The sequence below is a fragment of the Podarcis raffonei genome, chromosome 2 (assembly GCF_027172205.1).
Source record: "Podarcis raffonei isolate rPodRaf1 chromosome 2, rPodRaf1.pri, whole genome shotgun sequence".
NCBI classification, from domain to species: Eukaryota; Metazoa; Chordata; class Lepidosauria; order Squamata; family Lacertidae; genus Podarcis; species Podarcis raffonei.
The window spans coordinates 125996748-126009596 of NC_070603.1; the positions used below are offsets into that span (position 1 = coordinate 125996748).

The following is a 12849-nucleotide window of genomic DNA, read 5'->3' on the forward strand; positions in this document are numbered from 1 at the left end:
TTTGCCTTCTTCTGAGACACTTTCCCTCAGTGTTCTGTCATAGTCCAGTGATCCTACTCCATTAAATTCACCCATAATAATTATATTTCTGTTATAAACCTCAGACATACTTTCCTCCAATAGTTGGAAGAAATCTCATGCGAAAAGTGGCTCTGAATCTGAAAGTCCCAGTCCCAAATCTTAATCCTGCCACCCTAAGATATTATAAACAGGCCCCACATTCCTCTTTCCTCCTGCAATAGGGAGGTTAGAACAACACTTAATACCCGGCAGGGATCATAAGAGCCAGAATTGTTTAAAATTGCAGGGAGAGAGAGAAAAACTGGATTTGAAATGACCCAACCACAAGATGAGAAGTCTCCCCACTAATTGAGGGAAGGGGGAGGCATGGGGGGGGGCTTTTGAAGTCTCCCTGCTGGCGAGGGAATTCCAGAGCAAGGGCGCCTCTGTCTGTCTGGAGTCCCTCACTGCCTCTGAATCCAGTGGGTGGTTTTTTAATGGGGGGAGGAGGGCTGGTGTTTGAAGCTGGGCTTGGCTGTTCGGGGGCGTAGCTCAGCAATGCAGCAGTTGCTCTGCATGCAGAAGGACCCCGGCTGAGTGCTTGGCATGCAGAAGGAGGCCCAGAAGGAGATCCCCCCCTCCCTTAAAAAATGATGGTGGACGAAACTTGCTCAACTCCCCCCCTCCCCTCTGGAGTCCCCCTCCCTGCCGCCAGTTGGGGGGCGGGGGCCGCGTCCCCATGGAGCCCCCAGAGCAGGAGGCCAGAGGCAGCGCCGCCCCGTCTCCTTCCCATCCGGACACAGGAAGGGGCTGCTCTGCGGCCGTAGCTCTAGGGACGCGGCGTCTGAAAAGGAGCCGGAAGTGTCGCCGCGAAATGCGCCGGAAGTTTCCAGACAGGGAAAGGAGGGGGGCGTCGCTCAAGAGCCCCCCCGTCGCCACCGCACTTTCTATTGCAGACAAGGAAAGCGGACTAATCTGGAGCCAGGGAGGCGGAGGACCAAGAGGTAAAGAGGGAGAGAGGGGGGGGAAATAGAGGGAGAGGGGGGAGGACAAAGAGACCCCCCCCCTAAGGAAAGCGCCCTCCCTGGGGCCCGTCGACAGGGGCCCCGATCCAGGCCCCGACCCAGGTGGGAAGGGGGGACCCAGCACCTGCAGGGCTGGCCTTGCAAGATCTCCTGGGCAGCAGCAGCACCGCCAGACTCCCCTTCCTCTTTCCTGGGGGGCCGAGAGATGCTCAGCTGCCCTGCCCCCCCTGGAGGCCTTGGCGGGAAGGGGAATGAGGACCCCAAGCAGGGCTGGGGGTGGGGCTGAGGCCCCTCATTCTCCCGGCTTCCCCCTGGCAGGAATCCCTGGGGTCGTGGGGCGCCTGGCTGGGGAACCGGAGAGAGGGAGTCCATGGAAGGGTTAATGGAAGGGGAGGAGCCTCGACAGAGACCCCTCCCCTTCCAGCACCCCTGACCCCCCCATCACCCAGCCTCCCTGCTGAGGGTGTTGGCAGTCCCAGATTATCTGTATTCACTACACTCATTGCCATTTTACTGAATACCACCATTTGGTAGCCAAGCCCAAACCCAAAGTCGTCTACGGATGCATTTTGACTTCCTGCTGATGACACTGAGTGTGTGATGATGGATCATATTGTCATTTATCCGTTTTAGACCCCTAAGTAGTAGCCTTTGCCAGGACATTGTCCTGTTCGCCTCTGTATAGTTCCATCCTTATTTCAGACATTGTGGTAGATTGCAATCACGGTGGATTAGATATAAATCAAATTGATTTCAATCACAATTTACATTAAATCACTAGTCAGTATGTTGTTGTTTAGTCGTGTCCGACTCTTCGTGACCCCCTGGACCAGAACACGCCAGGCACTCCTGTCTTCCACTGCCTCCCGCAGTTTGGTCAGGCTCATGTTTGTAGCTTCGAGAACACTATCCCACCATCTTGTCTTCTGTTGTCCCCTTCTCCTTGTGCCCTCCATCTTTCCCAACATCAGGGTCTTTTCCAGGGAGTCTTCTCTTCTCATGAGGTGACCAAAGTCTTGGAGCCTCAGCTTCACAATCTGTCCTTCCAGTGAGCACTCAGGGCTGATTTCCTTCAGAATGGATACATTTGATCTTCTTGCAGTCCATGGGACTCTCAAGAGTCTCCTCCAGCACCATAATTCAAAAGCATCAATTCTTCGGCGATCAGCCTTCTTTATGGTCCAGCTCTCACTTCCATACATCACTACTGGGAAAACCATGGCTTTAAGTATACGGACCTTTGTTGGCAAGGTGATGTCTCCGCTTTTTAAGATGCTGTCTAGGTTTGCCATCGCCTTTCTCCCAAAGAGCAGGCGTCTTTTAATTTCGTGACTGCTGTCACCACTTAGACCCCCAAGTAGTAGCAATTGCAAGGACATTGTGCTGCTCTCCTCTGTACAGTTCCACCCCTATTTCAGACCTTGTGGCTGATTTAAATTTTTAGCTGCTGATAACATGGCAACGTTTAGCAGGTGATATTGTGAGGTTTAGCTGCTACTAACATTGCAGCGTTTAGCTGGTAAGTTATCGCAATGTTGAAAAGCAGGTGTTGCCTAGCCCTTGCACACATTGTGATTCGTAATATATTGCCAGCTCAGTATTAGGAAACAGTTATCACGATGTAAACTTCAAGCCAGTCTTGGGCAATATAACAATATATCGCCCAGCTCTAATCATGACCTATATTTCTGACCCAGTGTATCATTGCTGATTTTACCAGTTTGTCCCCAGGAATCCCTGGGGTCGTGGGGTGCCTGGCTGGGTCCCCCTTTTTTTAAAATAAATTTTATTAATTTTCATCCAATTATACATTTTATCCCAAATACAACAAATTATGACTGTTTTGGACTTCCTTCAGCGTCTCTGACAATCATCCATATTTATACCTTTAATACACATTCCCTTCTTTTGTATTGCCAATGTTCCTCCTTACTCCCATTATTTCTAATAAACAATACTTATTTGTTTTTTACAGTGCCTCTTGAAATCCCACTAGCGTTGTGTTAACACCATATGTATTTTTCAGATAGTCCACAAATATTTCCCAGTCCTCGATGAACTTTTGATCTTTACTATATCTAATTTTCCCAGTTAATTTATCCAGTTCCGCATAGTCTGTCAATTTTAATCTCCATTCTTCTATCGTCGGTATCTCCTCTTGTTTCCACTTCTGGGCCAACAGGATTCTGGCTGCCGTTACAGCATATTGGAAAAGCTTACAGTCCTTTCTTCTTATGTCCTTTCCTACAATCCCTAAAAGAAAAGCTTCAGGTTTTTTCACAAAAGTATATCTTAACATTTTTTTCATCTCATTATATATCATTTCCCAAAAGCTTTTCACTTTCTTACATTCCCACCATTGATGAAAGAACGTCCCTTCTTTTTCTTTGCATTTCCAACATTTGTTATCAACCTTATACATCTTTGCTAATTTTACAGGTGTCATGTACCATCTATAAAACATTTTCATCACATTCTCTTTCAATAACGTACATGCCGTAAATTTTATATTCTCTTTCCACAATTTTTCCCATTCCTCAAATTGAATATTGTACCCAAAATCCTTTGCCCACTGTATCATTACCGATTTAACCTCTTCATCCTTTGTATACCATTCCAAATTTTTGACAGAGTTTTATACTCATTATTTATTATGTCTTTTTGGAAAATTGATTCTTTTTCAGCGTAACCTTTGTCCTTCAAATCTTTTTTGAATGTTTCATTTACTCGAAAATAATGCAGCCAATCATATATATACTCTTTAACTTGTTCATATGGCTTCAATTTCCATTTCCCTCCTTCATTGGTTACCAATTCACCATATGTACCCCATTTTTCTCTCATATTAATCTTCTTAACACTCATTACCTCTAGCGGGGACAACCCATGTGGCACTTTTGGTTCCAATATTTTTTATATCTTTCCCAGACCTCTATTAATGAACCCCTGAAGATGTGGTTTCCAAATCCTTTGTGAACCCTTTTTTTATCACACCATAAATACGCATGCCACCCAAATCTGTTATCAAAACCTTCAAGGTCTAATAACTCATTATTTTCTAACTTTATCCATTCTTTTAACCAGCATAGACATGCTGCTTCATAATACAATCTCATATCTGGCAGGGCGAAGCCTCCTCTATCTTTTACATCCGTCAGTAACTTAAATTTTATTCTCGGCTTCTTCCCCTGCCAGATATACCTTGAAATCAGATTTTACCAGTTTGTCCCCAGGAATCCCTGGGGTCGTGGGGCGCCTGGCTGGGTCCCTTTTGGCTGGGGAAACGGAGAGAGGGAGTCCATGGAAGGGTTAAAGGAAGGGGAGGAGTCTCGACACAGACCCCTCCCCTTCCAGAACCCCTGACCCCCCCATCGCCCAGCCTCCCTGCTGAGGTTGTTCGCTGTCCCAGATCATCTGTATTCACTACGACTCATCTCCATACTTTGGATTGTCCTGAATACCACCAATTATAGCCTAGCCTAAACCCAAAAGTCCTGCTAGGATGCATCTTGGCTTGCCTGCTGATGAAACTGAGTGTGTGAGGATTGATAATATTGTCATTTATCCATTTTAGACCCCTAAGTAGTAGCAGCTGCCAGGACATTGTCCTGTTCGGCTCTGTATAGTTCCAGCCTTATTTCAGACGTTGTGGTAGATTGCAATCAGGGTGGATTTGATATAAATCAAATTGATTTCAATCACAATTTACGATAAATCACTAGTCAGTATGATTCTATTTAAATCAAAAATTTCTGATTTGGTTACACTATTAGAAATACACAGACAGATAATTATGAAATCATTCTGAGGTTTAATAAGTTAACTGTCTATATTTGGACAACAGTTCTGCTGTAATTTATTGGAAGGAGAAAAATAATCATTTCCTTAATAACAACTTAAACTATTTAACTAAAACAATAATATTATAGCATGTTGGTAAACATATTTTTTTTAAATAAAAAACAACAACCAAGCAGGCTGAGTTTTAGCGCACATGAAAAACTCAGAACTTAGCATTTCACCACCTCCACTACCAGCCACCCCTTTGGACTGGCTTCTGCATTCAGGTGCCTATTCTGTACAATTAAGTGTTAGTGCGGTTGTTGGAACCCAGTGGGATTGGGAAGAGGTTGCCAGCCCTGAAGAGCCTTCAGCACTTGCCTCAAGTCTGACTTGCACAATTATTACACAAAGACCCCAAGATGTGTGGAGTATTCTGCTCACAAGGTTGCACTTTCGTTTTTACTGCTTCACACTTAGCGACTTGTGCAGATCTCTTCCACTGCAAACCATCTGTTCATTGAACCTCTTGGAACTTAGAATTATGGGGTTGATTCTGTGTATATAAATCTGCAAAGGAACAATGGGATTAAGGTTTTCCCTCAACTCTGTATATTTATTTTATAACATTTTTAATGTGAAGAAAAGGCATGTTATCTCTGCATATACAGAAATTCACACTTTTGAGAATGGCAAAAACAAGCATCTGTGACAATATCTTCTCATTAGAAAAACTTCCCCAAATAATCTTACAGAATTACCCCATCTCCCGCAAAAGCCCGCAGAAGCCGCACACCCTTTAAAGAGCACGCCGCTCTTGGGGGCTTTTCCCTGAGGAGGGAGAAGGGACTGACTGGCTGTGTCAGTCCCTTCTCCCACCTCGTAAAAAAGCTCGCAGGAGCCGCACGCTCCTTAAAGGGTGCGCAGCTCCTGTGGGCTTTTGCGGGAGGTGGGGAATACTCCCAGAGCTTGTCAGGGCTGGCGGGGGAAGCCCGGGATGAAGGCTCGCTGCTGCCCTGCGGAGGCTTTGCGGGCTACCCCAGAAGCTAGAACAGCTAGAGAGAGCGCGGCGCAGTGCTCCCTCTAGCTGTTTTAGCTTCTGCCTTAGTGGCGCAAAGCCTCCGCAGGGCACCAGGGAGCTCTGCTCAGCGCTCCCTTTAAATAATATTTTTTTTCTTGAATTCCCCCTCTAGAAACTAGGTGCACCTTATGATCAGGTGCGCCTTATGGAGCGAAAAATACGGTAGGTAGGAGAAAATAACAGAGGCCAACCAGAGTATATGGAGAAGCAAAGCGGCTAGTAAGCCTGATCTTTATTGCAACAGTGTCCCCCCCCCTCACCACAACCAGGAGGGAGGTGTGCAAGGCCTTATATAGTCTTTTGAAATTGCCCACCCAAGACCCCCCCCCAAATATCATAAAGAAGGAGACTGTCTACAGCAGGAATACACACAGGAGGCGGTCTACAGCAGAAAACCTGTCCCCAAGGATACCTGTTAATGGTCACTAACTGCATTACCTGGGCAGCCTGGCCATTCTTTTGTGATGGTAAATACTTTAGTTCCTGAATCCAGGTCACAGGCTCACCCTGTTCATCCCTCCTTAAGGCAGTATTTGTAAGCACAAAGACAATGGGAAGGCTTCCATTTGCCTCCTTTACTGCAGAGGAATATTTGAGTACGTTTCTGAGCACAATTCAAAGTGTTGGTGCTGACCTTTCAAGCCCTACACGGCTTCAGTCCTGTATACCTGAAGGAGCGTCTCCACCTCCATCGTTCAACCTGGACACTGAGATCCAGCGCCAAGGGCCTTCTGGCAGTTCCCTCATTGCAAGAAGTGAGGTTACAGGGAACCAGACAGAAGGCCTTCTGGGTAGTGGTGCTCGCCCTGTGGAATATACCTCCCATCAGATGTCAAGGAATTAAGCAGCTATCCTATTTTTAAAAGACATCTGAAGGCAGCCCTGTTTAGGGAAGTTCTTAATATTTAATGCTGTATTGTTTTTAACACTCGATTGGGAGCCGCCCAGTGGCTGGGGAAACTCAGCCAGATGGGCAGGGTAGAAATAATACATATTATTATTATTATTATTATTAGTAGTAGTAGTAGTAGTCTGTGGTGCTCAATGTTTAGGTATAGTAAATATTCAGATTTAATTAGAACTTGTGTGTTATAGCGGGGATATGTTATAAGATGGTCTCAGTGTATTTTAGAAAGGGAGTTATGTAAAGGGTTTTTTGTGTTTGATCCGTGTTTCTGTGTAAATACTGTGTGTCAGACTGAGAATGTCATCAGGAAGGTCTAGGAAAGGGTGCACCTGATTCTGAGCATCAGAAATGAGCATGGAAAGAGTTAATATCATAAACCTACCGGAATCGGCCCCCTCCCTTTGTAACAAGCAGCTGTAGGTCTTTTGGGATTTAATATCAGCTCATGAAAGTTGGGCACACGACCCGGAAAGCTGCCTGGCTCCCTCCGTCTGAAGGCGGAGATATGCACCACACACCATAGTCGAATTCGGCTGGACTTGCCATGGGAAAGCAGAAGGGGCAAGCAAGGAAGGGGGAGACGGCCAAAGAAACCTGCTCTCACACAAGTGCCCCCCCTGCCAATTCCGTAACATTAGCAAAGCCCAAGTTCAAACACCACCCCTATTTAAAAGAGGCCCCCGTAATGACGACACTGGACTGCCCTTTACGGTTGCCGTAAGTTACTCTTCCAAGTCCCAAAAGCGCGTAGCAACTCCGGTCTATTTTGCAGGGCTGTTGTAACGGGGACCCCCTACGCCACCGCCCAGGGCAGCCCAAAGTGATGTATTACCAATCGTTGTTGTTGTTGTGTTCCATGGTGAGACTCCAAGGTCTTCTGTGTCATCTTTCCTGTGCAGTGGATGCTCAGGTTGTGAACGTGATCCGTGCGGGAGACACATTCACAACCTACAGCGCTGCGTCTGCGCATGTGTGGGTTGCGATTTGGTGATTCTGCACACGCACAAAGCGTGATTTAGTGGTTCTGCACATGTGCGAGCGCTGAAACCCGGAAATAACCCGCAACCCGAAAACGCGCGACTCGAAGCATCTGTAACCCGAGGTATGACTATTTTGGAAGGCAGCGAGAAGGCTGTTCTCAGGGCCTGCTCCACCGTGAGGGAAACTGAGGCAGCCCCCTCAGGCAGCAGATGCAAGGAGGGGCAAGGAGGGGACGGAGCTGAGTCTCATTTGGCCAGCCCTGATTTAACCCTCTATCCCAGGCATACACAACCTAAGGCCCATGGGCCGGAAGTTTAGAAAAACTTTAAAAAGTATAAGAACTCACATTAGGTAGTCAAAAAATAGTAATTGAAACAGTGGTACCTTGGGTTAAGTACTTAATTTGTTCTGGAAGTCCATTCTTAACCTGAAACTGTTCTTAACCTGAAGCAGTGGCGTAGCGTGGGGGGTGCAGGGGGGGCCGGCCGCACCGGCCGCAACATCTGGGGGTTAGGGCAAATCCACGGGTTAGGGGGCGCACATCCATGGCTTAGGGGGCGCAAATTACTTGCCTTGCCCCGGGTGCTGACAACCCACGCTACGCCACTGCCCTGAAGCACCACTTAGGTAATGGCGCCTCCTGCTGCCGCTGCGCCGACGGCGCACGATTTCTGTTCTCATCCTGAAGCAAAGTTCTTAACCTGAAGCACTATTTCTGGGTTAGCGGAGTCTGTAACCTGAAGCGTATGTAACCCGAGGTACCACTGTATAAGAACTCACATTAGGTAGTCAAAAAATAGTAATTGAAACAAAATGCTTATAAAAAATAAGATAATTAACATTTAGCTCCTGTTACACATTATATCCACATAAGTCAATAGAAAAAGCATAAAGAGATGATGTTCAAGATGTGCCCTTTGGGAAATTATAAATCTTATTATTATTATTGTTGTTGTTGTTGTTGTTGTTGTTGTTACATTCAGGTGGACACACCACTGATTTCATCTCCTTTCTTTTCTTTCCCACAATCAGTGTTATTCACCTTTAATGCTCACCTTTTTCAGTGTCACACATATTTTTATCTTCTGATCTTCAAATGAAGAGAGGAATAACAATTTAATAAGTAATTCCCAGTTGGAGCAGAGCTAGAATATCCAGAAGCCCTTGGCCACCCAGGGCAAAGGAGGAAGAACAGTGAGAGAGGCCTGGACAGGGAATCTCCGCTAAGATAAGCCAGTGTCAGGAGGCGGGTGCGAGACCTGGCGGCATATAATTATTATAAATCATAATTGGGGTGAGTGTCTCAATCTGGCCTTCCCAGCGGTCAGGCTCCAGCTGCTTTCCTTCTGCATCTCCAGCTCTCTCCATTCAATAATGCAAGGCTGAGAGATGAAGGTCCAGCCCAAAGAACATTCTCCAACTGAGCACTCCTTCAACCGACCACAAGCACCAAGCCTTGTCACTAGACTTATATATGGGTCTCCCAAAATGGTCACTATGCACCTCCTGAGGCCAAAGGGACTGTGCAGGTGATGAATAAAGATCTAGAGGTTGAAGGGGACAAAATGTGGCCCAAGGGGTGGAGGATTATAGTGCAGAGGATGAAGAACTTCATGATGAACTTAGGACCCTGATGAATCTTGGCCAGGTTCATGGAACATAGAGCAGCTCCCTTTCCTGTGAGAAACCATTTTTTATAAAACTTAAACCCCCACAGTTCAACCGTATTCTAAGATAATGCTGCTTCATTAACAATAATTAAGGGTTATAAAAGGCTGATGATGCAGGACCATTATTTTAAATTATTTCATTTGCCTTTCCTAAACATTTGGAACACATGGAGGACAGGAGAGATTGTACAAGACGTTAAAATAAGAGCAGGTGTTAATTGATGTGTGTAATATTCCTTTGTTCTCTTCCTAGAAAACAAATAGGATTTTCTCCCCACCCCATTGAAAGAAGACAATGGAGAAGGCAGTCAGAATTCTGGTGGGCCATGTCCAATGGGAATAACAAAGAAACCATTTAAATACATGGAGTGTGAAAACAGAGAACATAAACTATTTGAAAGTATGGAGTGTGGAAGGAGCTTCACTGACAATGGAAACCTTAGAAAACATCAGTGGTCTCACTCAGGGGAGAAACCATTTAATTGCATGGAGTGTGGAAAGAGCTTCACTACTAGCGGAAGCCTTAGAATTCATCAACGGACTCACACAGGGGAGAAACCATTTAAATGTATGGAGTGTGGAAAGAGCTTCAGTCAGAGTGGAGACCTTAGAATTCATCTACGGTCTCACACGGGGGAGAAACCATTTAATTGCATGGAGTGTGGAAAGAGCTTCAGTCAAAGTGAACAACTTAGAATTCATCAACGGACTCACACGGGGGAGAAACCATTTAATTGCATGGAGTGTGGAAAGAGCTTCAGTCAAAGTGAACAACTTAGAATTCATCAACGGACTCACACAGGGGAGAAACCATTTAAATGTATGGAGTGTGGAAAGAGCTACAGTCAGAGTGGAGACCTTAGAATTCATCTACGGATTCACACGGGGGAGAAACCATTTAATTGCATGGAGTGTGGAAAGAGCTTCACTACTAGCAAAAGCCTTAGAATTCATCTACGGACTCACACGGGGGAGAAACCATTTAATTGCATGGAGTGTGGAAAGAGCTTCACTACTAGCAGAAGCCTTAGAATTCATCTACGGACTCACACGGGGGAGAAACCATTTAAATGTATGGAGTGTGGAAAGAGCTTCACTACTAGCGGAAGCCTTAGAATTCATCAACGGACTCACACAGGGGAGAAACCATTTAAATGTATGGAGTGTGGAAAGAGCTACAGTCAGAGTGGAGACCTTAGAATTCATCTACGGATTCACACGGGGGAGAAACCATTTAATTGCATGGAGTGTGGAAAGAGCTTCAGTCAAAGTGAACAACTTAGAATTCATCAATGGACTCACACAGGGGAGAAACCATTTAATTGCATGGAGTGTGGAAAGAGCTTCAGTCAAAGTGAACAACTTAGAATTCATCTACGGACTCACACGGGGGAGAAACCATTTAAATGTATGGAGTGTGGAAAGAGCTTCACTACTAGCGGAAGCCTTAGAATTCATCAACGGACTCACACAGGGGAGAAACCATTTAAATGTATGGAGTGTGGAAAGAGCTACAGTCAGAGTGGAGACCTTAGAATTCATCTACGGACTCACACGGGGGAGAAACCATTTAATTGCATGGAGTGTGGAAAGAGCTTCACTACTAGCAAAAGCCTTAGAATTCATCTACGGACTCACACGGGGGAGAAACCATTTAATTGCATGGAGTGTGGAAAGAGCTTCACTACTAGCAGAAGCCTTAGAATTCATCTACGGACTCACACAGGGGAGAAACCATTTAAATGTATGGAGTGTGGAAAGAGCTTCAGTCAGAGTGGAGACCTTAGAATTCATCTACGGTCTCACACGGGGGAGAAACCATTTAATTGCATGGAGTGTGGAAAGAGCTTCAGTCAAAGTGAACAACTTAGAATTCATCAACGGACTCACACGGGGGAGAAACCATTTAATTGCATGGAGTGTGGAAAGAGCTTCAGTCAAAGTGAACAACTTAGAATTCATCAACGGACTCACACAGGGGAGAAACCATTTAAATGTATGGAGTGTGGAAAGAGCTTCAGTCAGAGTGGAGACCTTAGAAGACATCAACTGACTCACACAGGCGAGAAACCATTTAAATGCATGGAGTGTGGAAAGAGCTTCAGTCAGAGTGGAGACCTTAGAAGACATCAACGGAGTCACATGGGGGAGAAATCATTTAAATGCATGGAGTGTGGAAAGAGTTTCAGTACAAGTGGAGTTCTTTCAAAACATCAACAAACTCATACAGGGGAGCAACAATATAAGTCCTAGGGAAGTGGACAGAGCTTCAGTTGTAGTGGAAGTCTTACAAACCATCAAAAGACTCCGAGGGGTAAGAGCTGTAATAGTGGAAACACCTTCAGGCCATCAATTAACTCAAAGAAGAGAAAGGATTTAGACAGAAGCAGTGTTCATCCTGCTTCGGTTATTATGCAACACTTTTTAGAGTGTAGGACCTGTTTCTCTCCAAGTTGACACTTTTTTTTAAATAGCTTTTATTTTGCTTAAACAAGTACATATAAATATAAACAGCCAAAAATTACAAAGGAAAATTCCTTAATAGTAATGAAAAAAAACTACAAAAATTACAAAAAAATATTGAAGTACATGACACAGAACATAAGCAACTATGGGAAAGATAAAAGAAAAGAAAAAAGAAAAAAAAGAAAAAGAAAAAGGAAGATGAGCCAAAGCAGGAAAGCTCATCTATTGTACACTTCCGTCAAACTCAACAGATCATTATTCTTATCAATTGACTCTATCTGCATTCCAAAGGAATCCCTCATCTTGGTATCAGGGAACATTTCTTTATGCGGTATCATTCTAAACATAGCCAGATCTTTCTTGCTGAGCCCTTGTCCCCTAAATTATTATTTAAACATTCCCATTCTTCTTTCACCAATTTTTTAGGTTTATCTCTTATTGCATCTGTCAGCTTTGCGAGCTCCAAGTACTCGCACAATTTGACTACCCATTCCTCTTTAGTGGGTATATTTTTATCTTTCCTGTGTTTTGCCACTATAACCCTTGCTGCTGACGTCGCATACATAAATAGCCTAGTTTTCTTTTTGGGAATATTATCTGAAACCATTCCTAGTAAAAATTCTTCCAGTTTCTTGCTAAATGTAGTTTTTATCAATCTCTTTATCTCTTCATAAATCATGTTCCAAAATATTTGTATCTCTAGACAGGACCACCACATATGGTAGTATGTTCCTATCTGTTCCTTACATCGCCAGCACTTATTATTATTTGATTTATTTATTTTTGCAAGTTTTACAGGGGTCAGGTACCACCTGTAGTACGTTTTCATAAGATTTTCCCTTATAAGGAGACAAGCCGTGAATTTTATATTTTTAGTCCATAATTTGTTCCAAATATTGGGTTTGATCGTATGTCGCAGGTCCCTCTCCCATTTTACTG

At 44.6% G+C, this 12849-nt stretch overlaps 1 protein-coding gene across 1 annotated transcript in view; it reads left to right on the plus strand.

Annotated features, from left to right (window-relative positions):
* The first annotated feature begins 9777 nt into the window (after positions 1-9777).
* Positions 9778-12849, plus strand: part of LOC128409530 (zinc finger protein 91-like) — a 35178-nt gene continuing 32106 nt past the window's right edge. The window contains exon 1 of the mRNA XM_053380067.1: positions 9778-11562. Coding sequence (XP_053236042.1) covers positions 9778-11562 — 1785 coding nt within the window. The remainder of the gene's footprint in view (positions 11563-12849) is intronic.